Raw genomic sequence first — 26,355 nt, 5'->3', positions numbered from 1 at the left:
ACTTCGAAAAGCCTACTGAAACTACTGGCAGTATGTACACCGGGAGACTACATTAATGTATTATGTTGTAGCCAAAGCTACAAGCGCTCTTTATATTATATCCATTTTGGTATCGACTCCTCCGCAACGGTCACTTCAACCAACTTGCTTATCCCATTACGACCGTACCGTCCTAACTCAACATCACCCAGAATGTGCCGCCTGTCCTCGACATCATCACCTACGGCTACACGGTAGCTGCGCGAGATGTGATAATCGCCCCAAGTGCTTTGCCTTGTCCTCCTACTATCTGGCTCCCGCTGCGACCGTGATCGACTGCTGTTGACTAGCAGACGTACTGAATCCCGCACTAATGTCCGAATACAGGGAATAGATGCCGTCGTGATGACCAAGTAGCATTCTAGCAAGGCCCAGATAGTCAACCGGTTCGTTGCAGCCGATTCATCGTCGATGATGGAGAGGGAGGGGAGATTAATGATCCGCATGATTGATCCTACCATGGCGCTGAAAAGTCGGTTAGAATTGTGTTGGGTTAGACAATAGATATAGTACATACATGAGCCCCAGGCTCATCAGGATGATGAGGATTGTCTTTGTCCGTCGTTTGAGGTTTATACTCCACAAGGTGTATGCGGGGAATATTGCGAGGTAAAGGTCGGTGGCTGTATTAATAGCTGTGAATTCCATGATTAGTGCCATCTATTGGAACAATATTGGCATGGACGCTTACTGCACTGCACGTAGCTATATATGATCAGAATATTTGGATTCCAGCATTTGCTCTTCACACTAACATCCCAGATAGCGCGAATATCAGAGCACCGGGCCAGAATAGTCACTGGACTGACGTAATTGGCGATGAGTTGAAGGGCGAATATGAGCCACAGTAGATGTCCAGTGAGATATTTGTGTCGGAAAATGGGAATTAAATATAACACGAAAGCGACCCTTCCTGTGCCCGTGCTGACGATCGTGACGCATTGAAACACCGTGTAGAGCTTTGTAGTTAATATACGGTCCGTTCGATCGAGTTCGTAACCATGTCGTCCATATCCGTGAGAGATTGCTATCGTGATAAGGATGGAAGACGCAATAGCCAGAGCCTGCCATTGTAAGCGGAGTGGTACGGTCGTTGCAAGCGGTTCCATACATAAGCAAAGACCATGGTCGCATCGTCCCAAGAAAGGTTGCGAATACGATGCTTCGCAATGAGCCTCAAGAGCATGATGAGGGTTGCTACACCCGTTGCTGCCCAAGTGAGGCCCAGAATGCCAGGGCCAGCATTGTAGGATGCAGACTCCATGCGTAATAGCCTAGCCTGTAGGCTTGCTGGCACACCCGGTGCAAGCTTGCATGATGCGAGAGGAGAGGGTAACGCGTGAGACGGGGACGGTGTCGCTTTTTATTCCGAAGGTGCCGGCAATGGTTTCAGGATTCATGGATCTACCGTTTGGAGCTCCTCCATGCGAAAGCTAAACAACGCCAAGTGAAGGTCTCATATATGGTCGGCGAATAGGAGTATTTTTAGCTAGAGATAGGTTGACACACAGGTCCGCTGATTCTCTGCATGGATCATCGTTTCCGATGAAAGAACGATGGTAGAATGGTAGTATGTTGCATGCCGTTTGAGTCTCCTTTTTCGCATCCATTGCCTGGTCGAGCGTGAAAGCCAGAAAGCTGGATGAACCAGTGGGGCGGCGTTGCTTCGACCGCAGTTTCATGTCCGTTTGAGATCGTTTAAAGTTCAACTTAAACTTCAAGTTGCGTTAAATATTTAGCCGCCAGGAGGTCGACTTCAGGGTCCGACACACACCGGTTTTTGCCTATAGCCAAGGAACCGTGCCAGCCAGGGACCATAGCGCCGGACCAAGATCCCTTCCAGTCCATATAGAATAAAAATAGCGTTCACGTAGTGGAAGGGGTTTGTTCTGGGAGAGCGGAATCGGCACCATGGTTTCAGTTGATCCTCAAATTAAACTCTGGGCAAATCCCGCCCGTGCAAAGTTTAGGTTGATCAGCACCCAGTATGCAAGTTCCTCGCAGTGGTCCGTGGTTGGCTTGTTTCTCGCCATTGTATTTCTTTACACAGCCAGCAGCAATAGTAAATCTCTATGGAGCGTGACCGATAACGCACTTATCTGGGTTAGCGCTTCTTGTGGTCGCCGGACGGATATAACCCATGCAGAAAGCGGTTGGCCGGTACTAGGGTGGAATGTGGCATAACAGTCACGCCAATCGTTGCCCCAATTACGCCTATTCGAGGTTCTTATCATCCTTGGGGATTCTAAGAGCTACTCGGCATATTTACCTTACATGACGCCACACTATATTATGTTGAGATCAACGGTGGAATCCTCCGATCGAAGGTTCAGGCATGCACAGGCATACGTGAAAATAATCACCCTATTGGCGTTCTGCAGCAGCCGGCAATATTTTCCGCAAGATAACAGCAAATGGTACCATTTCGTTGAGTGCACTTTGCATCGTGGGGGCTTGGTAAGAGGGCGGTTAGAATTGCGAGTAAGAAACGAACAATTCCTCACACAGCGGTGACCAGGATCAACAATGGCTTTAGGCAATGATATCTTTGACTTCTACAGAAGCTAACAATATCCCATGCAGCCCTGCAGCCCTGCAGCCAGCTACTAACTGACAAGACCCATTTCCAGCATTGTTTCGGCATAATTGGCCACAAATGGAAATCATTGGCATAACTCCCACCCCCTGCATATTCGCATCACCAAACAGATATAATCGCCCCTGGAAGGGTAGCTTTGGCGAGACACGTGTGTTCCCCTATTGGCCACTATCATGTCTATATCGCTGACCCTATGGCCAATCGCTGCGGTATGTTGAGGTCTAAATATTTTTGCTGCTTCTAGTCTTCGCTCTCTTATTCTACATTCCGTACATTGACAGCACCCAGGAACTTTAAGAAAGGAGATACCCCGTAGCCATGTCCCGTATTGGAACGTAACTAGGCGTTATCGACATCAAACGGCGCTACTTGTGCTGGTGATCAAAAGCTTCAATCCACTTTCGACTCGCGCTACAAGCCTCGAACAAGGCTATACATTGCAAAATGCATATCAAGCGCGTAGTTGTCCTCACGCTCTTCAGTTATGTCACCGCCCTTCCCAGTGACATCAATCTAGGCGTCGCCTTGCGAGCTTGTGATGCTGAGGCCTGTGATATGGAAGTAAGAATGTCTTCCTGCGCAAAGAATTAGATGGGAGAGGCTAGCTAACAGCTCATAGTGTAGAATGGCAGGCAGCAGTGGAGGCAATTGTGGGGGCAATCCAGCTCTAAATCTTCTTGGGCTTCCTTTACTTAGCACAAACACGCCGTAAGTGGCCCCGGGCTGTGCCACCGGCGTGTTTTACATATTTGATCTAAAAATGACAGCAATTGCACTTGTTCCTCGAGCAATTCTTCAAGTGCAGCCCCAGTCACACTTACAGCTACGGAGACCGTCACCGACGTAGAACCGTCCACGACTACGATAACTACCACCGACACGGAATCGGCCACGGCTACAGAGACTACTACTGACACACAGTCGCTTACGACAACACAAACTACAACTGATGTACAGTCTACCACCGCTACAGAGACGGTCACGGACACGCAGGCGTTGACAGCCACCAAAAGTGTTACCGAAACGCAGCCTACAACAGCTACGCAAACAGTCACCGACACAAAGTCTTATACAGTGATGCAGACTGCAACTGACAGAGAGTCCCTGATAACCACACAGACTATCAACAACACAATTACAGCCACACAGACTACTACCGACACAAAATTCAAAACACAAACAATCAACAACAAAATCACAGCTATACAGACTACTACCGATATAGAGTCATATACAAAGACGAAGACGAAGAACAACACCATCACGGCCACGCAGACTACGACTGATATAGAGCCTACCACGGCTACACAGATCATCAATAACACACTCACAGCGACTCACACTACCACTGACATAGAGTCTACTACAGCTACACTTACTATCAACAACACACTCATGGCCACACAGACAACCACAGAAACCGAGTTTTTCACAGCTATGGAGATCATCACAGCCGCTGCATCCTTTACCGCCACCCAGACTACCACTGATACAGAGTCCATAACAACCACCCAAAACATCACAGACAAGCAAACTATGCACCACACAGAGTCTGTCACGGCTACAGAGACCATAACCGATACGGAATCTGTCACAGCCAAACCCACACCAACCACTGTAACAGACATCCAAATGTCCATATCCACAACAACTGCCACTCAAACCGCCACCCCTACTCCGGAAGTTGGGGCCTGCTTCTGCTGCACTGAGCAGGTCCGACTGCCGTATGAACTGAATGGTAACTGTGATAATATCGCAGTGTCAGATTCCACCAACGGCTGCCCATCGGGTGACGATCCGAAGCGGAACCACTTGCTCTGTTGTGACTCGAGTGGATACTGTACTCAAATGTCATAGACATTGATTTTTTTTTCATCGTGTCGACAATCGTTTATTATTAGCAATATTGATGTATGACTTAGAAAAATATTAATGCTGTTTCATCTATGTGCGACAATGATATACACGTGCCGCAACAGGGAGTTCTTTTTGTTATCATTGCTTTTCTTATCACCATGGTACAATATCGATAGTAGAGACTCTTCAGTAAAAGCATTGTTAGTTGGATGGTATCGGAACTCATATTCTTGCATACCAAGTTGGATTCGAATGCCTTCGTCGCTTTGGCAAAGCTGGTGTATGTTCTCGGACAGTTGACGTGAAGTAGTATAGCCAATTATGAGTACTTGTCGCTCGATAGGCTCCGGGCCTACACCTTGGTGTCTATCCGGCTGGTGCGAATTCCTCATGCAGGCCAACCATTACATGTCCATTAGCATCGTGCGAAGATTATAGGAATTTATACTTTAAAGCTCAATATACAATCAACAGCAGTCCCTACAAAGCACACAGAGAAAACAACGTTGTGATTCGAAGTAAGTTTTTACACCGGTCCGTGTGTAGTATGAAAAATATCCAACGCATCTTGCAGGTGCTTCTCCACATCTAGCTCCCAGATCCAGCGCATGCGCATGTCCAAATTCTCGCGAATCTTGCCGACATAATCCCACACACTCTCCTTTTGGCACTCATAGAGCATGCCGGCATCCCGACTAGTGCGCACAAGTTGCTGAGTGCGAGGTCTCCGCACGGCATCATACGCCATGAATGCCCGCTCCAAATGGCTCTTCTCGCGAACTTCCCCTAAGAGACGAGATAAAACAAATACATCTTCCACTGCCATACCGGCTCCGGCGCCCTGATGCGGCGTACTCGCATGGGCTGCATCTCCCACGAGACAGATGCGACCATTCCGGTGATAGGTACTTGCGGGCGCATGATCAAACATGGCCCATATATCTGCATTTCGCATCAATGACAAGATGGCTCGGACATCTGATCCCCAGCCCTCAAAGTCCTGCAACATCTGCTTCTTGTTTCCTGGTAGCACCCATTGTGACCCATGCTCCCAAACCCCATTTTCTTTGGTTCGGAAGGCCACGACATTCATTGTCTTTCCGTGCTCAATCGGAAACGTTAACAGATGGCCGCCATAGCCCCAGTGGAAATGGTTATTGCGTGCCGTGTACTCTCCTAGAGCAGCGACTGCTTCATCCATCGGGATCAGGCCTCGATACGCATATTTACCCGTGAAGACAGCGTTAGCTGCCTCCTCTCCTTCGAGCAGAATTTGCCGTACTCGGGACTTGATTCCATCACACCCGAGAACTGCATCGACAGAAGCTGAGGTCCCATCTGCGAAGTGCACTGTGACTCCGTCTGTTCCCTCATCGATCGATACCAGTCTTTTGCCAAAGCTGACGTACCCCCCTTCAGGTGGAAGCAGTGCCGTCATAGCCTCGAGAAACCGTGCGCGATGAACGCTACTCCTTGCAACCGGCGCATGCACCTCATGCAGGTATTGGCCTGCTTTCAGAGTATTCGACGGCGCGCCTTTTCCATCCATGCCCATTCGATAACTAGACCAAAGCTTCCTATCCAAGGCGCCCGTATCTGGCTGAAATGTTGCATGCCGATTGTATGCCGCTGCTAACTCGGTGTCAATGAGCTCCATGGCACGAATGGAGTTTGACCCGAAGGCGATCCCCGCTCCAATCTCAGAGAACTCTGGAGTGGCTTCATAAAGGTGCGGTACGATATTCTGACGGGAGGTGTGCTTCAACAGTGCCAGGAGGAGGGTGACACCTGCGATACCGCCACCGATAATGGCGATTCGGAGAGGTTTGTCATTGTTCGACACGGTCATGTCTGGATGGGTTCTTGTTGCATGCAAAATTCTGGGCAGATCTTCACGGGCGATCCGGTTAGTGCGCTACGTTGGCATACGCATGGACAATTATTTGATATGGTAGAACGGCAACGCGGGCTAGAAGGAGGGGTAAGCTGCTTCGGAATGGCTACTATCTAGCGTTGTGAGCTAAGGGTTCTTTGGTGGTCAGAAAACGCCTAGTGTCTACGCTAGGGTGTGGTAGTGAGCTTGCTAAGCCGTCCCCCAGGCCTGCCAAGTGTGCCCCAAAGCTTATTGGGGTGATCAATGAGATTTTCGATATAGGACCCGCAAAGATGTTGGTTGGTAAAAGAAGACACCGAAACTTGATGCTGATGCCCGTATTTGCCATCTCACAAGGCATGAAATATTCTCATGTGCGGGGTAATCGTACCGGGGACCCTGACTCGTCGCGAGACCAGGATAAGATTTAGCGATGCCGCTAAGAGCTATCCTAGCAGGGGACTGCATCAGCAGCGTATGTATATCGGCCTACCATCCTCCGCGATAATGAGCACACTGCAGCCACGGTCGGCTATGCGTTCAGGACGGGAATGAGACCAAGTGACATAAAATGCCAACACCATCCTCGTTTCATATGCAGTACCCACTGTCTATTCTTCAAAGCAATTTTTCAATATATGAGATTTCAGACGGAATGATCCTTTGGTGTATAACGTCAATAAGAAAAGCTTGGGGCCAAGCCTCATGAAAAGGGCTGGCAAGCATCGAGCGGCCGGTCGAGCCACTAGATGCAGACTAAGGCTAAGTCTCAAAGCCACATTGACTGGCCGACTCCACCTCTTGATTAATTTCAGTGACGATCTCAATATCCCCAACAGCTTTCTGGATTAAGTCCGAGCGACTACTTCCTGACCGACGCCTTGTCCGACTCGCTCCCGAGGTAACATGATTTGACAGCTTTGACAGCTCGTACGGTGGTCGCACGTAACTCGGGTAGGAAGATGAGCCATCCTGTGGACGACTAAAGGATTTTCCGCTGCGCCGCAATTTCCTGCCCCTGACTAGGCGCACAATTGGCATCAAGCTGGGCAGGCAGGATACCACCACCCCGAGACTGCTCTCGATCGCAGTCCAAAGGTGGGAGTATGTATCTGACCCTATCAGACGAATTCAATTAGTAAGTCTCGTCACAAGTGACAAGCAATAGAAATCGTACAAGTGATATCCGAATCACTGATTGCAATCAGGTTTTCGAGGCGCACAATCGAGATGGCGCAGACACTAGCAATCCATGATGGTCAGACCGCTGGACTTCTGAAAGGCTGCGCTGCAGACATCGTACATGACACCCAGAGTAAATACAATCGACAAACCTATCTTCCTAGGCCAAGGTATTTGGAGTTTCCAGATCTCTCGTGTGGGCAAAACCAACAAAATGACGTCGGTGCACAAGTTGGTCGCAGCTAGTGTGGTCACAAAAGGGACAAAGTCTATGCAGTGCCCCTTAGTGGTCTTCTTCTGCCACTCGTGATGTATGGGGATACATTGGAAGATGGCAGTTGTTTGAAATGCAACGTATCACGCAGCCAAAAATAACATCACTGAGCGGCACACAAATATCATGGAAGAAACTGGGAAGATGCGCTGGTAGAATACGACGATAGACAGCTTAATGACCGGAAGGCATGTATTCCAGAACAGCTGCATCACATAGAGGTTCTATCCCCTCGGATTCGTGGTCAGTCTCAGTTCTATCCCTTCATGTACTCGGGAAATAAATGCAAATACCAAGGAATATTCCTGAACAGTAGCAGCGGAAAGCGTATCGACATGTTCCCCAACGCCAGCGTGAAGACCTTCAAATATCTGTTAGTGAGCATGTCTTGAACGTGTTTGACTAGGAGGTTCAATCACTCTGGAAGAGAAGTGCATTAACTGCAAGAGCCAAAGCCTTGGATCACATCAGCGTGTCTTCGCAGGAAGGATCGAGCGGATTTCTTACCAGAGCGACAATGCTCAGGTAGTCTTCTATGAAAAGACTCAGGCCTTGTAACCTGCGTGCCCAGACTCTCAGAGAAACAGCTGAAATTGACAATACAACGAGCATGCTGTTGATGATGACAATCTGTAGCTGTCTGGTGTTGTACGTGCCCGTCAAAGTCAGCCCCATCGTGTGCTCGGCATGGCAGAACTTGTCACTCTGTCTCTGTCAGACATTGCCAGATAAGATACTTATAAGTCAGTAAGGCTATAATATATTCAAGGAGGGTGTGAAGGCATGCCTCAAAAAAAACCCCCGGTCACTCTGAGACGCCATCGTAGGACGGAGAGGCTGGCGGATGCAGGCATTCGGGACAACCCCGGTCTAGTCCAGCAATCAGGATGGCCTAGAACTTAGCATGTCCCACAAAAAGGGCGCCGTTCGTTCCACGGAATCTAGCATATAGTGAGCACATTACCCCCTGTCAAATTGCCGTCGGAAGTTTTGCTTTTCCCAAACTCTCTTGCGCGTTCGCGGTCGCAATCCCTGTTGTCAATAAGAATATCTTCCACACCTGTGCCGAGAGCTCAGAAGAATGATTATGCCTACATATGACTCATCTAATGCTTTGGATACCAAGGATCACGCGGCGTTTAAATCCTTCGATCTATCAAGTGACGGGCTACGGACAAAAGACGGCATCGTCTTAGTTCCTCAACCATCCCAGGATCCTGAAGACCCATTGGTATGTTGTTTATCTCCTTTCATCATTACTCCTGTCCCCACTGAATACTGACTGTTCACCAGAATTGGGCCAGAGGAAGGAAGCTAAGAAACCTGACTATTCTCTGCATGGCAGGGTTCGCGGGGACCGCATTAGATCTCGCTAACCAACTTGCTATGAAAGACCAGGCAAAGAATTGGAACAAGGAACTTATAGACATCACGTACACTATATCTGCCTCAATTGCAGGTATTGCCTATGGGCCATTGTTGATTAATCCCGTGGCGCAGGCGCTTGGTCGCACTGCCATCATATTCTGGTGCCTTGTGTTTGCCATGGCCTGTGCGATTTGGTCTGCTTGCATGACAAGTAGAGGAGACTATGACCGTTTCGTTGCATCGCGTCTCTTTGACGGCATTTTTGGTTCAATTCCATCTATTGTTGGCGTGGGAGCGGTCTATGACATGTTCTTTCTGCACGAGCGTGGCAAGGCATATGCCATCTTTCATGTCTCCTTTCTGTTTGGTACTGTTGCGGGCCCGACCTTTGGGGGATTCATCGTCCAACATACCGACTGGCCGTAGGTGTTTTGGTGGATCGTCATTGCACAGGGAGTCGTTCTGATTCTTGGTAGGTGTATAGCCCTGAAGTGAATAACAGGTGGGCATCTATCTTATCTTATTAAAGCGTTCCTTTTCCTGGAGGAGACCAGCTACTCTCGTGACGGGAAGACATTATCCGCCGTCAAGCCTACGAACTTCTGGGCTAACCGAATGGCGACCTTGCTTCCTCATAAGACGGGGATATCCCGCGCAGAACTGGTAGGCCTAATCTCTTCCCCCTATCAAACAATTTTTGACTCAAGATGCAGGGTCGCATCGCTCGCCTACCTTTCCGCATCGGTCTCTCACCCGTTGGCCTTCTTATTGGTATCTTCCAATTAGCATCATTCGGCTGGTTCGTCGCAACGCACAGCCTGTTGACTGTGTGGCTGGAGAAACCCGTCTCCGTCGGCGGATGGGGATTCAGTCCTCAACGGAATGCCCTCTGTATGTCTTCTTCTTCCTCTCGACTACACCAAAGGCCAACCCCCAAAGTCATCTTCTCCCTCTGGGTCGGCCTCCTGACAGCCGAACTATGGGGCTACCTCTGCAATGACCGCATCGCTCTCTGGATCTGCCGCACACGCGAAAAGGGCGTATGGAAACCCGAGTGTCGGCTACATGCCCTCTGGATCCCGTCGCTGATAGTTCTTCCCATCGGCCTCGGCATCGTCGGCTCCGCTCTACAATACCATCTACATAACATGGTCCTCGCCTTAGGTGCCTATCTCATCACCTTTGCTTCGATGAGCTCTGTTCACGTCGCTGTAACCTATATGATCGAATGCGTCGCTTCGCAGCCAACCGAGGTGGGTGCGTTCATGGGCGCGTATCGTCTCACGCTGGGGTTGGTTGTGCCGTTCTTGATCAACCAGTGGGTTGCCCGTGGGCTTTGGTTGGGTATATGGAATGATGGCCTTCTTTTCCATTTTTGCATTTGGGTTCGTGGTTGTATTGATGTTGTTTGGTGCTAGCTTGAGGGAGCGGACGTTGGCCAAGTTCGCTCCTAGTGAGATTGGAGCCAAGGTTATATATATCAGTGATGAGGACGGACCATAGAATGTTAGTAGCTGGAGGTATATGAATCACTTTTGATTTACTCAATAGTGGATGTCCAGAAGTGAGGATGGCCAATAAGACAAATGTAAGAGGTATCAAAATCCTTGACACTGTTTATTACCATTCATACCCTTACTTTATCTCAACTGGAGTGATGGACATGGGGTCGTCCGGCACGTCCTAATGGGGGCTTCCGTCAGCACTTAGTTTAATCAAGCTGGGTATGGCCCCTGCACTCTGCATTCAAAAATTATCTCTCTAGAATCAAGCACATGAATATCCAAGCCACAGTACTATCTTGAAGAGCATGCGCGGACAAGACACCGTGGCCATATCGGCATTTTGTTTCATTGTGCCAAATAAGACGATATGATGTTGAAGCCACTACCTGCCCATAGCAAGCATGTCTCACATCAAGATCCAATAAGGGTCTATTCAGGGTCCCATAAGGAGTCAAAGTACCTAGATAAGCCCCACCCTTACAAAGGGTCTCGCCCTCAGCTCCACTGATTACCGGGTTCTATTGGCGGTTTGCGCTTCTGCCTAGTCTAAGTAGTTTGGATCTATCGATCAAAGGAACTGGTGTTTTCCACTTTTACCCTAAGCCTTGCACCGCATAAGCTTTATCTTCCCGTCATCCTGCTGTTTCCGACTGTGAGTCTTTCTTTGTAGACTTATCATTAACAGCACGATGGCATACGCTCCATCCCCTCGCTTTTGGGTAACCCTCTTTCGCACGTTGCTCAATACCTTTATCCATTCCGCTGGAGACGATCCGCTGCTTGCACAAGCTCATTCCATATGGCAGCATGAGCCTACACATTCCGATAATGTATTGGTGATGGTACCTATTGTTGTCGGAATCATTCTGAGCGGGCTGGTAAGTCAGGGATTTAGAAGAAGATTCCCCAGAAATGGCATATTGACAGGATTCAGATCCGGTATATCCTTGGACATGTTTTAATGTCTATTCTCATACTTGAAAGTGTGAAGAATCAGGCTTCCGGCTACATTTCTGAACTGAGCGACAAGAAGCCTGGTCCATCCAGCCGTCACCTACTCCAAACCATCGCCACCCTCTACGGCAAGGGTAATTTCCGTCTCCTCCTGAATGGCATTGGCTCCGCCTCCAGCTATTGGGTAAAGCACTTGTGCATGAAGCAATTGCTAATGAAAGCATTATTCCTTCCTGGCCCGGTCGCGTATGTCGTATCCTCGGTGCTGCTCGCTGAATCCCACTTCCTGTGGACAGCGCGCACCATACTTCCACGCGACCAGCAGCACTTCGTGCCAAATTCTTCCGATCGCCAACGATGGAAAGCTTTGGTGCCGGCCACAGCTCTACATGCGGTCGCTGAATCGTTCATGATGCATGTACCTGCCATGTTTGACAGCGACCTCGTCCCATCCGCTAGCACAGATGTCACGAAAGCGTACTTGTCGGGTATTGTGGGGTCTGACATCTTAGTGTCGGGAGTCATGCTCGCCGCACAGCTGTTGCTTCTCTCCCCTTCGTTTATAGCGTTGATTCTCGTTCAGACCAGTATGTTGCCGTCTGCATGTGAGACGCTGGTCTCTGCGCCGCGGAACCAGCGGCGACAGCAGCAGCAGCAGCGGGGTAGTCGTGTTGGAGAGATTTTCGCAGCGTTCAAGAAAGACCCGCTTCAGGTACAGGACGTGGTGAAGATCATTAAGACAAGGCATGTGTTGTGGTGTGTTGAGTCGCAAAATCGTGCTTGTGTCTGGTTGGGGTTTCTGCTGTGGTGCATGTGGCTGTTTATAATATGAAGTGACGTCCCACGCCTAAAAGAGCAAAGACGGCGGTTCGCTTCAGGAGTCTCCTTTCGTCCGTATGTGTTTCACACGGGCGATACTTGTCTGGAAGTCGCGTCATATGCAGATACCCAGCAAAGTGGTATTATGTCGCCAAATTCAGATAGCCAGGTATGAAACGGATATGAACCCATCTGGATCATCCATCTCGTATTCACGACCACTCAAAATATTCCCCGAAAACATCCCAGAATATCTCAATCAAAGTGCTCCGCAACATGATGCGCAACAGCAGCTTCATCTCCCTCAAAAGCTTCACAGACCGGACACCGTATAACCCCTGCATCCATACTACAAACTCCATCCACACCAGCAACAACCTCACCCATATCACGCACTCCGTCATCAGCACCCCTGCCCCTACCATTCTTCCCCCTCTGTCTCCCTCCATATCCAGGAGCAACATACGCATCCAAGCCCACACTCTCCGCCGGCACCTCTCCTTCATCCCCGCCACCACCAAGGTAACCTCTTCCTCCGCCCCTCCTACCACCTCTCCGTCCACCTCTCCGTCCACCTCTACCTCCCCAGGAACTTCCCTGCTCCGGGTCCTCTTGCTCAACACCCATACCTTCCGTACCACCAAGATTAGAGTTAGAGCTAAGATTAGTATTCATAGCCTGAACCCTCCCAACTCTCCCATCCGTTAAGCGGACTTTAATCCCCCTCGGATGATTACCCCGCGTCAATAATTCACTGACAATACCGCTAACTGTGCGGCCTGTCGGTTGGTCTTTTTTCAGAACGATGTGGACGCCTGCACCTGGGCGGACTTGTTGTGTTGTTGGGGGCATTCTCCTTTTGATGTGGCGAGGATGTTATGGGCGTTGTTGGGTGTTCATGGATGAGTTTGTGATGACAAGATTGCGGTTAAACGGGTGGAGAGTAGGCTTGGCACGTGATTCGTTTGATGTGATTGGTGGGACTGGGTACTACGCACCAAATGGGTTGCTGTGTATATGAGGTGCGATAATATGGAATTGGTATATTGGCACAGCTGACTTGACCGAAATTACTTTTTGCATGTGAATTTCAGGTCGGTGATGAGGTGTATCATGTTTTTTGGGTGGGAAAATTACCTCGACTATAGAGATGCCCTGAACAACCTTTTGCTGCGGCCTACGCAGTTGAAGAGCAAGTACTATCGCCTCAAGTGGAATTGCCCTGTTATATTCAAACCACAGGAATCTCACAACAACTCAAAATAAATATGGGATAATCACGGTTTTCTAAATCACTGCACCACCACATCCACCACCGCCCCTCTTCCCTCCTCAACCACAACCCTAACCCCCTCCCTCAGCGCCTCATCCAACTCCTTCACGCTCCTCACTCTCGTCGCCCACAAATTACCATTGGCAGCCGCCTTCGCAATTCCTCCATAATCCGGCCTATCCTCCACCAACGAGATCCCTAACTCCTTGCTCGACAAGCTGGCCGCCTCACCGCCGGGATGCACATCCACCAGACACTGCCTCGTCGCATTCCACCCACCATTGTTCAGAATCACAGTCAAGAACGGACAGCCATATCTATGGCTCGCCCAGTACACTGCCGACGGCACAGAGAAGATAAAACTCCCGTCGCCGGTGATGTTACAGATGAAAGGTGAATTCGTATCGGATTTCACGCGAACATCTGGACGATTAGAGATATCGTATCGTGTTGTGGCTAGCTTCACACCGACGGAGGCACCTCCGGCCCAGCCAAGACCGCTACCTCCTTTGGTAAGGTGGGAGCCTGGGCGGGTTAGTTGTAGCTGCTCGGTCATGGCAACTTGATTGGTAACGGAGTCGGTGACGAAGACGGTATCGTTGGGTACAAGTTCACGAATGCGACTACAGAGGAAGTCTACACTGCAGGGTGCATCAGGTGTTTCGAGGAGCTTGGTTGCTCGGGCGTCAATACGGGCGCGACCTTCGGCGTGGGCTGTGCGCTGGGCCTCACGTCGATCAGTCCAGCTGGTCTGGAGATCGGTGAGAGAGGACGAGAAGGTGATGTGTGCGTTGAGCTGGGTTAGTGCCAGCCCTGTGTCCGCGTGGAAGGTAGCTGCTGCTCCAATGTCGAACATGTTCATACGCTCTTTGCGTGGGTCTAGGTCGATGTGGAAGATGACTGCCTCGGGGGAGGGATGGATGCGGCGGGGAATCCAGGGAACGTCGGCGTCGAGGACGAGGATCACGTCTGCGGATTGCACAGCTGGTGCGGCGCCGGTTCCTCTCGTTACGCTGGCTGGGTGCGTAGCTGGGAAGCATACTTCGCGAAGCTCGGAGTCGAATACCCGCAGGCCGTGGATGGTGTCGGCCAATCTGATTAATTCTTGGACAGCGCTGTGGTTTCTGCCCAGGTATCCGGTCACTACTAGGGGCGACTTTGCATTGAGCAGCGCGCTGCCAATGAGTTCCACCGCTTGTGGGGATAGAGAGCCCAGCTGGCAAGAAGGGACAGGCTTGAGGCGGGTTTGTGGGCTAGGAATTGGTGTGGCAAGGATTTCGCGGGTGGCAGTGAGGTACACTGGGCCCGGGGAGCCAGTGGTGGCCATGAGAACGGCGCGATGAACCAGGCTACCAACATTATGCGGCGACTTGATCTCTGCGCTGAAACGACTATAGGGTGCCACGAGCGCAGCCTGGTCACGAATGTCCTGGTACCATTGGACGTGCTCCGAGCGTGAACCCGGAGCTTCGCCCAGCAGAGTGGATGGAGCGACACCGGCGAAGATCACGACCGGGGCGCGTCCGCTAGATGCATTGTGCAGGCCTTGACCGAGCGCTGCAGTCCCCACGTCCACGTGGGCGATCACACAGGCCGGCTTGTGGCTCATTCTGGCATATCCATCGGCGGCGGACATGGCCACGAACTTGGGCGATCAGTACCACAGCTACCATTAGAGGTGTGTCTAACATACCTCGTGTTGGAAGAGTACCATCTTGGGGTACTGCCTGGCAGGGTCATTTTGACGGCGGACATAGGCCTCAATGATGCTAGGATGATCTGAACCAAGCACGGTGAAAAGGTAGTCGATGCCAGCCTATTAAGGTGAGATGAGGTATATGAGACAGCTGAAGGCAGTTTACCTCGGCCAGAGCCTCTAGGAAGGCATCCGCCACAGTATGGGGAGCAGTCTCAACTGTATTTACTTGTGACATTTTGCGATTAGAAGTATTGGTATGCAGGGAGATGCAAATGCCTAGTTAGCCCCTCCTCTTTATGCTGGCAGTTGATGGATTAATGCATATCCACCCATGTCAACGAGGAGGGGTCGTGTATTGATATGTATTACACTAAAGTCAATACGCAGCTAGATGGAAGTCTCCACTAGCTAGGAGTGTCCTGGCTTCTTGGCGCCGACCATCGACCCGTCAATATAAGTATCCAGGGCTAATGGGCGCTACGGGCGGCCGAGTGGCAGGCTAAGTCCCCACTAACGGAGGGCCGGACAAGCTCCGGACAAGCTCCGGACCAGAGAATGGACTGTGGCTGCAGCTGAACCGGTGCCGAGAGCAAGGGTCAGCCTTAGATGAAGCTAATAAGGGTGAAACCAATGGCCTGAGGGATGGCAAAGACGAATGCAATAATGTGCGCTGTGTGGATATAAGGGCTTGGACGTGTCAATACCACCACCCCGGTTCACGACCAGCAAGCCTCATGGATATGCCGCTTCACTGTGCATGGAAATGCCCGTCTTCACGATGATCTGGTTCTTCGCAATCGGCCCCTGGCTTCCAACGCTCTCTGAATCATCTTCATCTCCGCCAATATCAGCATCAACATCCCGCGTGCCATTCCCCGACCGGGACCCCAATCGACTCATCCGATAGCTCGGCCTCGTCCGACTGTGACTCTTCCTGGACCCGTTCGACAATGAACCAAACAGACCAGGTAGGACCTTCTGAATGGGATGCTTCAGGAACGGCAAGCAAGCACAGATGATTCCCGTACTAGCCTCGATGGCACTCCATAGCAACGCATCGAACGACCCCCAGGTTGGGTCCGTCGTTGTCGTGCTCTTCTCCATCGCCCACATGCGAATGATACTCGTCACACACACAAAAAGTCCCATACAGAACACCAACATGACTCCAATCTTTCTAATTCGATCAAGCTGTAGCTGCGCTAATACCGGCAGCGGCAGTAAACACACCCAAATATCCATTGCCGTATTGTAACCCGCCCAAGACCAACGGAAGGGAGCATTCTGGACGCACTTCTTAGGGATATGCTTGTACCAGCTGGCACGAACGGGTGTGCATTGGAAGATGGTTGCTATAACGAAACCGAAGGTACTAGCGAGGACGAGGCCGATGGTAATCCAACAGATTATGCGGAAGATGCGATTGGGGAAAACTCGGAGGTAGAAGGTGAGAAAGGAAAGTTTGTTAAGGCATAGGACAAGTTTGTAGAAGATCTGGAAGAGCCAGAAGAACTAGCCGAAGATTAGCTGAGCGTGGTTGACTGGGAGAACATATTTCGCACCTTCAAGGCAAGGACAACGTTGCCGCCTGTTCTGACAATGTCGGCTTTGTGCCGTCCAAAGGCATAGTGGCAGGCTGGATACATTTAGTATTAGTCGCAATCGGGTTGTAGGGAAGCATACCTAAATCACCCATAACAGTATTGACAATTTGCATGGCCTGGCTTTGGGTGAGTAAATGTCTAGTACTGGAGCTTAGGACTTACCATTGAAAACGCAATGATCCCATCGTCTACAGCAAACCTACCTTGGACATAGCCCTTCCATGTCAGGCGACAGACCACCAGGACGAATGCAATGCACGTCAAGACGGCGGTTACTTTGACAAATTCAGGGCCTTTATTCGGGACATCCAGCGGACTAACCGCCATGACGACGCTGCTGTGGCCTGGATAAGAGCAAGCAATGGCTAATAAGAACAAGAAAAGGAATTATAAAACGAATGACAACCGGAAGCGAGCGTAGGTGGATGTTAGGGACTGAAAGCGCCAGCCTACGACACGGAGGTCAATAGGGTTCTGAACGACAACCGACTGCATCAGAAAATGACTGCTATGTAGTAAACCAAGCATTGGGCTCAAAGGCTTAATAACAGCTTTTGCTTCAAATTATGCCAGTGGTACAGGGATCCTTAATTCCCGTGCCTAGCTCTTCCATTAGTCTGGGGGATCCAACTCTATGCCCAGTATACAGCTCTGGGCGTTCTACTGTGAGCACTGAAAAGGTCCGGGAAAGTTTCCCAAATACCACCGCCTTCATTTGTTCTGTTAGCGACGAAATCCATAATCTGGAAGGATTTGTTCGTCTCGGGACAATCTTACCATCGATCCACCGTTCTACTCGGCCGGATATTCAGACTCTCTATGGTTCGCATGCACATACAGACCCCTGCCTCTGGAATTTTCCAGTGGGTATGTGTGTAATTTACGTACACCTAGTGAAGCTTGTGTAAAATCTTAGGAAATGGTAATAAAACCACGGTGGGCCACATATGAGACCAGCTCATAGTGGCGTATCTTTAGGGCCGGAACGGCCCCGATACGAGGATCCACGAAGGGAACAGTGGCCACTCGACGCTTTCAAATAAAGACACAATATATATCATGCCACGCTAGATCATGATCCCTGTCAAGATACTCCGTAGTGTACAACGAATGATTTATTCGCTCAACGGATTCTTTGTCCTCGCTAAATTGGAGTGCTTAGCACGTGTAACCCTGCCGGTCGCGCGCTCAGGGTTTGAAACGGGAGAAATCGCCGGCCAGATTAATTTCGGTCCAGGGTCTTGAGATAGTACACACTATGAGCAAGTTTCAGACGACCGATTGCAATTCCGGTGAGTATAACTTCTGCATTGAGAAGAGTGGTACCCTAAGAAGCAGTGGGAGGTGCGTGGCGATGGGTGCCCAATGCCGTGGATTGTCGTTCTAGGAACAACTGCCTCCTATTGATTTAGACTCCTCCTCTGTACTCCGGCGTGGAGGGAATTGAAAGAAACGTAATCACGCAACATTAGCTTGAGCTGCATATTTCAAAGCTAGAGCCTAGGCTACTGTGTGCTACAACAACGTTGGCTACATGATGTCGAGGCGTAATCCTTATACATAGCCGTACAAGATACCTTTAAAGTGGCCACGCCATGGTGGATCTAATCAATTGAGCTTGGCCCCGTCCAAGCTAGATCGTGGTAGCCCACACAGATTAAGCCTACAATTGAAACCGGAAATCCGGATGGGCATCCCCGAGGTCATCTGCCTCCGGCGCCATCTCCGATGTTTCCTCCTTGGCCGGCTGGCCGTCCCTGCGGCGATTCTCCGCTTGCAAGGCGAAAAAATACACCGTGCACGCCAGCCCGGCCACCACTGCAAAGGCCAACCCAACACCGAATCCGGTCGGATACTTCGGCGATTCACTGGTGATGAAAACGTTGCCAGACACAAAGGCACCGCAGTTGCCGAATGCAGGAAGCAGACCCATTCCAACACTGCGCTTCACGCCTTTGCCCAAGTTGACGCATAACCACACCACAATCGTAGACATCATGATGAATGCTCCGGATGCCACGAAAAATATGCCCATATAGCGAACGCCAGCAGATTGCACATGTGACAGCTCGACGCTCCAGCCGATAATCGTCAACACGGAGCCAATCATAGTGAATACATATCGGTGTCGCAAATGGTCACTCAGCCAGGCACAGGATAGGGTTAGGACGAAGGCAACGGCATAGACAGGAATGGTGTGTTCCTGAGCGGAGCGGCTAGTCCACCCAAGATCCTTCAGGATGGTTGGTTGAAAGTTTACGAGAGAGCTGGCGCTCTCTTCGGCCCCAAGGTAGGCCAGCACGCTATCATGAGGGTTCAGTTAGTCAATGGCGAGATAGGAGAACGCAGAATACCCACCATATCCATATCTTCCAGTCGTTAGCCATGCTGATCACCCGCTTGAATGAAATAGGGTCGTCGCGAACACTTCCGCCGTCCGCCTTCAGGCGCGCAAGGAGCAATGTCTTCTCCTCGGCCGTCAGGAATGTAGCGTCTTCGGGGAACGGGACCACAATCCAGTAGCAGATGAGGCTGACACCCATGGTAATGATGGACTCGATCAAGAAGAGCCTAGATTGTAAGAAAATGGACAAACTCCGTATCTGGCTAATCTTACCAACGCCATCCCTTATATCCGTCCAGATTCAAAGGTGTTAAAAGACTCGAGAAGAGCTATGAGCGTATCAGTGAGTGTCGCCGCAACTCTTAGAAACTAGTACTGACCCCGTTGAATGCTCCTGCGGCCATATTTGCACTGAAAAAGATGGCGTATCGTCGAAGAAACTCATCGCGCTTATAGTAACTTCCGATCAAGTATGCGCAACCTAATTGTCTCGGTATTAGCGAACGTCCTCCAACGCAATCGAAATGTATCATGCGCTAACCTGGAACAAACCCAGCCTCACACATTCCCATAAAAAAGCGGCAAGCGATAAGTCCGCTCGCGGTCTTGACGAGACCCTGACCCATCACGAAAAGGCCTACCGCAGTCACCGCATTAGCAGACATACTCATCAGTAACCGCCAGCCATCTTACCCCATGTAAACATATACAGCACCAGCATCTTCGGCCCGAACTTTTTGACCAGCAGATTTGCCGGCATGCCAAAAATAACGTACGCGACGGTAAACATTGTGACAGCCAGATTGTACTCATTCCCGACCAGGTGCAATTCCTTGCTCATGCCTGCAATTTTCGCATTGCTAAAGACGTTTTATCGTTAGCACTTCTGGGATTGAACACTGGTTGCGCAGGTAGAGATTCTCACCCGATATTCGATCTGTCCATGAAGGACACCAAGAACAGAAACCATAAAGCGGGGATGACTCTCCAGTCCAGCTTGCGCAAGAGCTTCTTCTCTAGAGCTGGGTTGATGTTGTCGCCAGTCGAAGCTTCCACCACCCGTGGCTCAATCTCAGTCTTCTCCAGCTCCATGATTCTATCAGTCCTTGTGTAATCGGAGGGGAAGGATGCAAAGGAAGAATCTCGGCCTCCACACTGCGGGACACCCCTGTTTTTGTAAATTTTGCCGCAGGGATAAGTTTCGGGAAATCCGAGCGGCAAAGGAAGCAAAGGAAATTAATCTTTCGGCAAAACTGCGACAAAGCCAGTCCTGATGAAAATGTATCCCTGGCTGGGGGTTAGGGTAAAGATTGGCCCATTGGTCGATACAGCTAACGAGCTGATATGGTACGGTATCGTTGTTGTTCAGCTGGTAAAAGTGGCTCCGCTTAGCGCGCCCCACGCCAATATACTAAGTGCAACATGGCCGTCTTGCATGCGCGGAACAAACCCTGGTTTAGTCTGGCCATTAACATATTCCCAGAGGAACAGGGGACGGGCAGCTAGATCGTAGATTCGAGTACTCGAGTCGCGACTAGTAATATGTGACTATCTTGATCAGGAAGTTGTCGGAGCCTTTCCCATCACGCATCTACCAATGACTGTCGTGCTTCTTGCAGAACGGCATGGACGCCTGAATGCAACTACTGCAAGAGTGCTATGGACAGTTGGCAAGACGGGTGGCCTGAAACCCTAATATATGTACACAGCAATGCACATAAATGCCACGGTGAATTATTTCATCATGCAAGGATTCTAGTACCAATTCGGAGGCTCATCCCCAGAATAGACTGTATCTCTAGTCAATATAGATATGTAGCAAGCACCTTCACAGCTGTGGGTGTCATCTCCACGTGCTGCAGGGAATATTAGTTATTACCCACATGATGCACTTTACAGCAGCACTGTACGGTGTAGAGTGAGCACTATACGTGCATGGCTAACACGTGGTGCAAAGTGCTCACTGAAGGAAGTGGGTACCATTCTATGCAACCGACATCAGAAATCGCACTAAACATCTGTTAAGGAAGTCCTTCACTTTTCCAACGATCGAATCACCTGTCCTTTCCCTTCCTCATCAATATCCCTGGTGGTGCATTATGTGATATTCTGGATTGCGAAAAAGCAAGTGCAGCAGTACGGGAGAATGCAGAGTGTGTGTGTGTGTGTGTGTGTGTGTGTGTGTGTGTGTATTCATACTCTGACCCCTCGCCATTTAAAGCGATATACAGGATCTCCCTATCTACCTATCTCTGTATATTCCTTTAAATACATTGAACCACTATTTTCCAGACGAATTTGGAGCCTCGTCAAGGCCTATATTGGTCTAGTCACCTAGTGTTTTGTTCTGCGGCCCCCGTGGCGCGTGATTTTAAAACCTCTGGGATACTTCTGCAAAGTCCAGTACAGCCCTGAGGATGCCGTGGTCTTATTCAGTATCTTATGTCTTATCTTTCTTATCTTATTGCCCTTCTAGTATATTTAAAATACTGCTAAACGCAGCTCTAATCTTCCTCCGCAGTTATTATCACAGGTATCTGAGTTTTGGACAGTCTATTAGTATATAGACTACCATCTCACGAGCTCCACAAACATATCTGTTATTGTTCTGGAACCCATGTTATTTCTGGTATATTACCAACCAAGAGTAACCCATCCGAAGTTGTATAAGTAGATATGCTCAGTTCTATGAGAGTAATCTGTACAGTCTCCGGGTACGGATTACTGGTAGAATTTTATTGATCTGGCAAAGATATCCTTTTTTTAGAGACTTAACCCACTCATCCTTCTACTTATTCAGGATTCTCTGTGATAGGATCTACTTGTCAGGGTAGAAAGCCTGTCGACCAGGTAAGGAATCTGCCACGAAACACTATAGATTCGTAGAATAACGACAAGGTAGCCTATATCCACGGAGTAGACTTATCCCTTAGGGATCAGTAGTAGATCGATGAGAATCACTACTATTTACTGAACGGAACGCTCGAGAATCACTGTCGATGACCTCACGACCCTGATGACCCTTATAATACGTCATTCCGATGCCTTTGGCTGCGGTCAGCCGGTTCACTGATCCGTTCTATCACATTCTCTTCCGGATAAAGCCCTTTTCCCGCGAGAGAAAGGGCTGGAAGAGATACATTTTACTCAGATCTATTATTTTCTTTACCAGCCAGTCAGCCTTATTATTTCCAGGATTATTACAATGCCCTGGGACCTATTGGAGGTGAATTAGGATTCCTTATATTTTTATTTCAAAGACTGCCTGCAGTATGGCTCAGATAATTCACTGGCTGGATTTATTAAACAGATTATAAATTACTAACAGTGCTGACATACTGTTGCTTAAAATAAATTACAGAATATTCTACTTTATCTAACTAGCTTTATCTTTTTTAAATTATATAAAGAACCAGGCTGACAGTATAGAAGATTACTATAAACTTGGCTGTGTATAGAGTGGTTAACGGCCAGGGTAGGTTAATGTCAAACCCTAGGATCGCTTCCCTGTCCCAGTTAGCTTAGCCCCGTTGGTATACGTACCGTTGAACTATGTCGAGGAGATATCAACTAATAATTATCTGAAAGACAACTCAGTCATAGATAAGAGAAGAGAAGTAAGACTAAATAATACTGCACAGCTATTTATAAGTAAATATAGACAAGTATTCTGTAACTAAGCTTTTAAATATATAGTTACTTAAAGATAGTTGTATTAACTTATTAAGCACAAAGAACAGAATTAATTAAATATATAAGAAAGTATTCTTATATATATTATTCTCTATATATTATATTATATACTATTCAGAATAGATTAGTGGTCAATCCTGAGGTTTCTGTATATTCTAAATATATCTTTGATAATAGATTTGAATCCATGAACTTCCTTAATTAGCTGGAGATTCTGATTTTAGAGAATTTACTATTTATTCTGAAGTTACTGTAGCTCTTATTAAATTAATTCAATAATTATACTTTAGTACTGAATAATATTCTTTAAATTATTAATCAGGCTTTCTATTACTTAGATTATAATTCTTATTTTTCTATACTCAAGGGACAGGAACTCGAAACCCAGAATAATTATATTCTTAGTTTATACCCGTGTTGCTTGTCCCTTTCTTACTAGTAAAAAACCAGCTTTATTTCTGTTTCTTACAGAGTTTTCTAGAGTCCTTGGGGTGTTTTCGGGATCACCCGCCGGCGGAACTGCTATCAGGCTGTGATTAGTTTCCGCTCGCCACACACAACACAACCACGATTTCGGTTGACGACGGTCGATTTGATATCAACCCTCTTTTCCTCCTATTGATCTCTGTTGTTCGATGCTTACCCGTATACATACAGAGGTCCGCCCGGGAGAATGCAGAGTAATATAAAAACGACTTGACCTGCACACCAATCAAATAGATTGATTAGCAGCAAATGTTCAGGTCTAACCCCATTTTATCAGATATTCAACATGTAGACGGCAATAATCATGTCGGCTCGTGTCAAGATACGCTGCCAAACGTAACTCGATATGATGCAGTAGAAGTCGCTGTGTGACTGCATCTTCTGCGAGTCATGAAAGACCTGATCGACACGTCAAGCAGTTCAATATACATCACAAATCCTCGTCATACACTTCGAAGAGCTGGATCCATACGAGCCGAGGCACCACAGCTATACCATGATGTTGCCTTCGGCGCTTGAAATAACTCGCCGAGCATAAGGCTCGGCGAAAATTGCGACACCCCGCGCAGCAGTCACTACTCATCTGACGTGTCCAGTCATCCCAGATGTATCATATCTCCAAGTTCTCTTGAAACGAAAATTGTACCATCTACAACACTATGGCCGCCAAGTTTGTTATCAAGTCTTTAGACCACCTGGTCTTGACAGTCCGGTCCATCCCCGCCTCCGTCGCATTCTATACAAGCCACCTGGGGATGAAACATGAAGTCTTCTCTTCACCTAGCAGTCCAGACATTCAACGGTAAACCTCAAATCCCTGGTCTTTCCTTTCTTCAGTCACCCTGATAAATCTCATTCTTCAGACATGCCCTTCTCTTCGGGTCCCAGAAAATCAACCTGCACGAGAGCGGGAAGGAATTCGAACCTAAAGCCCAGAATGTCATGCCAGGAAGCGCAGACCTCTGCTTTCTGACGGACACTAAAGTGGAGAATGTTCTGAAAGCACTCGAGGAAGCTAAGTTCGACGTCCTCGAAGGTAACAAAGTCGTGGAACGCACGGGTGCGGTGGGGAAGATCCGGAGCGTTTATGTGCGCGATCCGGATGGCAACTTGATTGAGTACGTATTCAATTTCTATATCATGACTCCGCTAAACTTGACTACTAATGATGGTAGAATATCAAACTACTGCTGAGATGGAGAGGGCTGATATTTCCTAGCAGTAGGAGCAGAGGTGTATTAGCTGCTGACAGCCTGGGGATTTATGCACATGCGTTTGCTTAGTCATGTGATGTATTAAGTTACAGCCCGCTATTGTGCATACATTTGAAATTGTTGACAATTTCCCTTTCTTTGTTCCATTTGAATGTAGTTTTCACATCAAAATCTTACTGTAACTAGCAGGATGATGAACATCGCTTAAAATGCCACTTTAATAGGCTAAGTCAGGTACACACATGGCTTCGTAACAATTTTTCAGTCCGTTCAATCTCAGTCCCTCCCATCATTTCTTAGGCGCCTCCACGAAGCCGGGGAAGCAGTCCTGCAGGGTCTTGTTGTGCTTGTTGGCAGCATGTTCAGTCAAGGCCGGAGCACGAGTAGTCTTAAGGAAAGTCGACCTGCAAGTCATGCAGATGATATCCTTTGCAGCTTCGTTCTGTAGTCCCTGCGTAAGCATGATCGTCGGGAGATTTCCCCTTTCACTTCCACACCTATACATTTCTCTCTCTCTGCACAGATCGTGACACCACCCTACAAAAGCTATCCCCTTCTTCAAGATTCAAACAATCAATAAAAGCAACAAATAGAGGATACATACGGTCTTCAACTGCGACTTGCCGCCAGCCTTGGTGTCCTTGGCGTTGCGCTCGCGCTTGGTGGCGGCTTTGGCTCCCTGTGGATGATTCTCATGTTAAGTCTGATAAGGCGCGATCAAGTCGCTGGTCGCTTCACTCTAGGAGGAAGGACTTCGCGTAGAGTCAGTAACAGCGAGAGGCTTACGTTTCCCATGATGAATGTGGTGGTTAGTAAAAAGGAGTAGAGTAAGATAGAGATCGGTGTTATGATGTGGGGAAGATTGTCAAGGAGGGGGAAATTTTCAGATTTATATCGGCGTCCCTTTTTTTTTGCCTCTTTATTTTTTTCTTAGGGGAGGCCGCTTTGACACGCTAAGCCCGCCCGGGTCTGGACCGTGACTGGTCTGTTTGCCGTTCCCTGATTGGTTAGTTCATGGCACGTGTTTTGTTGGGTTTGCACTTGCTGCCTCAGGCTGTCAATCACCTGCCCTGGGTTGCGACCAGCCCTCCCATGGCTTTGCACATATCATGATGGAGTTCGATTGGCATTCTAATTCAATTGAACTTGATTAAAGTAGTGAGTGGTCGGTTCACACATAATCCTTTTACCGTCATCTGCAGTCTTGAACCATCTCATGCAGAAAATCCCTGAATGCCACAGATACTACTACAGGTATTTATATATCAATTTAGATATTGCTGGAGACCCCGGAATGATACTCGCTACTACCATGATCCCGAGTTGATAGGTATTACTACTAGCACTTCTCAAGACAATCGGCGATTTGGTTTCGTTAAGATCGAAGATTCCCCATCATTTCTCGCTGATGTGATAATGGAGAAAACCCCCGTCTGTCAAGTGATCACTTGCAGCACGTGGATGCCGCCGCTATTCCTTCCCGTCTTCCGTTTCTTATCACCCCATGCAATCATTTTTCCGCGTCATCTGTCTCTTCACATGGATGTGTCACTGACCGAGGGATCTACGATA

The 26,355-nt window shown here is 48.7% G+C and overlaps 12 protein-coding genes across 12 annotated transcripts; 4 read left to right on the top strand and 8 right to left on the bottom strand.

The window, feature by feature from the left end:
- Nucleotides 1-95: 95 nt before the first annotated feature.
- BO87DRAFT_440931 (uncharacterized protein) lies at nt 96-1,303 on the bottom strand (the record flags this gene model as incomplete). The annotated part of the gene is made up of 4 exons (XM_025627979.1): nt 96-504; nt 557-674; nt 731-1,103; nt 1,151-1,303. The coding sequence occupies 4 exons, from the start codon at nt 1,301-1,303 to the stop codon at nt 96-98; spliced, it is 1,053 nt and encodes a 350-aa protein (XP_025477688.1).
- A 1,779-nt stretch (nt 1,304-3,082) lies between these two features.
- Nucleotides 3,083-4,495, top strand: BO87DRAFT_398857 (uncharacterized protein; the record flags this gene model as incomplete). Its single annotated transcript, XM_025625392.1, has 2 exons — nt 3,083-3,199; nt 3,596-4,495. 2 exons carry the CDS (start codon nt 3,083-3,085, stop codon nt 4,493-4,495), a joined length of 1,017 nt encoding a protein of 338 aa, XP_025477687.1.
- Nucleotides 4,496-5,021: 526 nt separating this feature from the next.
- BO87DRAFT_460859 (salicylate 1-hydroxylase-like protein) lies at nt 5,022-6,420 on the bottom strand (the record flags this gene model as incomplete). Its single annotated transcript, XM_025629049.1, has 1 exon — nt 5,022-6,420. Exon 1 carries the CDS (start codon nt 6,342-6,344, stop codon nt 5,022-5,024), a length of 1,323 nt encoding a protein of 440 aa, XP_025477686.1. The 5' UTR covers nt 6,345-6,420.
- Nucleotides 6,421-7,130: 710 nt separating this feature from the next.
- Nucleotides 7,131-8,499, bottom strand: BO87DRAFT_408415 (uncharacterized protein; the record flags this gene model as incomplete). The annotated part of the gene is made up of 6 exons (XM_025626144.1): nt 7,131-7,486; nt 7,634-7,853; nt 7,932-8,048; nt 8,118-8,185; nt 8,244-8,280; nt 8,332-8,499. The coding sequence occupies 6 exons, from the start codon at nt 8,497-8,499 to the stop codon at nt 7,131-7,133; spliced, it is 966 nt and encodes a 321-aa protein (XP_025477685.1).
- A 343-nt stretch (nt 8,500-8,842) lies between these two features.
- BO87DRAFT_460857 (MFS general substrate transporter) lies at nt 8,843-10,695 on the top strand (the record flags this gene model as incomplete). The annotated part of the gene is made up of 6 exons (XM_025629048.1): nt 8,843-9,055; nt 9,118-9,564; nt 9,619-9,664; nt 9,722-9,855; nt 9,906-10,510; nt 10,611-10,695. The coding sequence occupies exons 1-6, from the start codon at nt 8,906-8,908 to the stop codon at nt 10,693-10,695; spliced, it is 1,467 nt and encodes a 488-aa protein (XP_025477684.1). The 5' UTR covers nt 8,843-8,905.
- A 691-nt stretch (nt 10,696-11,386) lies between these two features.
- BO87DRAFT_398853 (uncharacterized protein) lies at nt 11,387-12,483 on the top strand (the record flags this gene model as incomplete). Its single annotated transcript, XM_025625391.1, has 2 exons — nt 11,387-11,575; nt 11,632-12,483. The coding sequence occupies 2 exons, from the start codon at nt 11,387-11,389 to the stop codon at nt 12,481-12,483; spliced, it is 1,041 nt and encodes a 346-aa protein (XP_025477683.1).
- Nucleotides 12,484-12,604: 121 nt separating this feature from the next.
- BO87DRAFT_113953 (YwbE family protein) lies at nt 12,605-13,738 on the bottom strand. Its single transcript, XM_025617899.1, has one exon. It carries the CDS (start codon nt 13,320-13,322, stop codon nt 12,726-12,728), a length of 597 nt encoding a protein of 198 aa, XP_025477682.1. The 5' UTR covers nt 13,323-13,738; the 3' UTR covers nt 12,605-12,725.
- Nucleotides 13,739-13,762: 24 nt separating this feature from the next.
- Nucleotides 13,763-15,697, bottom strand: BO87DRAFT_460855 (acetolactate synthase; the record flags this gene model as incomplete). The annotated part of the gene is made up of 3 exons (XM_025629047.1): nt 15,606-15,697; nt 15,437-15,559; nt 13,763-15,388 (listed from the first exon to the last, which is right to left on the bottom strand). Exons 1-3 carry the CDS (start codon nt 15,675-15,677, stop codon nt 13,763-13,765), a joined length of 1,821 nt encoding a protein of 606 aa, XP_025477681.1. The 5' UTR covers nt 15,678-15,697.
- A 298-nt stretch (nt 15,698-15,995) lies between these two features.
- Nucleotides 15,996-17,526, bottom strand: BO87DRAFT_363475 (plasma membrane Pth11-like protein). Its single transcript, XM_025621688.1, has 4 exons — nt 17,209-17,526; nt 17,126-17,162; nt 17,005-17,078; nt 15,996-16,954 (listed from the first exon to the last, which is right to left on the bottom strand). Exons 1-4 carry the CDS (start codon nt 17,371-17,373, stop codon nt 16,175-16,177), a joined length of 1,056 nt encoding a protein of 351 aa, XP_025477680.1. The 5' UTR covers nt 17,374-17,526; the 3' UTR covers nt 15,996-16,174.
- A 981-nt stretch (nt 17,527-18,507) lies between these two features.
- BO87DRAFT_460853 (vitamin H transporter) lies at nt 18,508-20,551 on the bottom strand. Its single transcript, XM_025629046.1, has 7 exons — nt 20,316-20,551; nt 20,084-20,250; nt 19,932-20,027; nt 19,771-19,871; nt 19,664-19,719; nt 19,405-19,617; nt 18,508-19,349 (listed from the first exon to the last, which is right to left on the bottom strand). The coding sequence occupies exons 1-7, from the start codon at nt 20,480-20,482 to the stop codon at nt 18,710-18,712; spliced, it is 1,440 nt and encodes a 479-aa protein (XP_025477679.1). The 5' UTR covers nt 20,483-20,551; the 3' UTR covers nt 18,508-18,709.
- Nucleotides 20,552-24,053: 3,502 nt separating this feature from the next.
- On the top strand, nt 24,054-25,002 carry BO87DRAFT_378478 (VOC family protein). Its single transcript, XM_025623797.1, has 3 exons — nt 24,054-24,371; nt 24,433-24,687; nt 24,745-25,002. The coding sequence occupies exons 1-3, from the start codon at nt 24,229-24,231 to the stop codon at nt 24,761-24,763; spliced, it is 417 nt and encodes a 138-aa protein (XP_025477678.1). The 5' UTR covers nt 24,054-24,228; the 3' UTR covers nt 24,764-25,002.
- Nucleotides 24,917-25,654, bottom strand: BO87DRAFT_378477 (uncharacterized protein). Its single transcript, XM_025623796.1, has one exon. It carries the CDS (start codon nt 25,244-25,246, stop codon nt 25,073-25,075), a length of 174 nt encoding a protein of 57 aa, XP_025477677.1. The 5' UTR covers nt 25,247-25,654; the 3' UTR covers nt 24,917-25,072.
- Between the last annotated feature and the right edge of the window lie 701 nt (nt 25,655-26,355).

The sequence above is a fragment of the Aspergillus neoniger genome, assembly GCF_003184625.1.
Source record: "Aspergillus neoniger CBS 115656 unplaced genomic scaffold BO87scaffold_25, whole genome shotgun sequence".
Lineage (NCBI taxonomy): Eukaryota > Fungi > Ascomycota > Eurotiomycetes > Eurotiales > Aspergillaceae > Aspergillus > Aspergillus neoniger.
Note: the sequence above shows the minus strand (reverse complement) of the source record. Positions and strands in the feature narration are given on the sequence as shown.

Excerpts from the sequence above, each read along its gene's own strand:
- BO87DRAFT_378477 (XM_025623796.1), bottom strand. The coding sequence starts at position 25,246 with ATGCTTACGCAGGGACTACAGAACGAAGCTGCAAAGGATATCATCTGC.
- BO87DRAFT_378478 (XM_025623797.1), top strand. The coding sequence starts at position 24,229 with ATGGCCGCCAAGTTTGTTATCAAGTCTTTAGACCACCTGGTCTTGACA. Across the intron at positions 24,372-24,432 it reads AGCAGTCCAGACATTCAACG|ACATGCCCTTCTCTTCGGGT; the intron begins GTAAACCTCAAA and ends CTCATTCTTCAG.
- BO87DRAFT_460853 (XM_025629046.1), bottom strand. The coding sequence starts at position 20,482 with ATGGAGCTGGAGAAGACTGAGATTGAGCCACGGGTGGTGGAAGCTTCG. Across the intron at positions 20,251-20,315 it reads ATGGACAGATCGAATATCGG|CAATGCGAAAATTGCAGGCA; the intron begins GTGAGAATCTCT and ends AAACGTCTTTAG. Across the intron at positions 19,872-19,931 it reads TGAGGCTGGGTTTGTTCCAG|GTTGCGCATACTTGATCGGA; the intron begins GTTAGCGCATGA and ends CGAGACAATTAG.
- BO87DRAFT_113953 (XM_025617899.1), bottom strand. The coding sequence starts at position 13,322 with ATGCCCCCAACAACACAACAAGTCCGCCCAGGTGCAGGCGTCCACATC.
- BO87DRAFT_363475 (XM_025621688.1), bottom strand. The coding sequence starts at position 17,373 with ATGGCGGTTAGTCCGCTGGATGTCCCGAATAAAGGCCCTGAATTTGTC. Across the intron at positions 17,163-17,208 it reads GGATCATTGCGTTTTCAATG|GCCATGCAAATTGTCAATAC; the intron begins GTAAGTCCTAAG and ends ACCCAAAGCCAG. Across the intron at positions 16,955-17,004 it reads ACGTTGTCCTTGCCTTGAAG|TTCTTCTGGCTCTTCCAGAT; the intron begins GTGCGAAATATG and ends ATCTTCGGCTAG.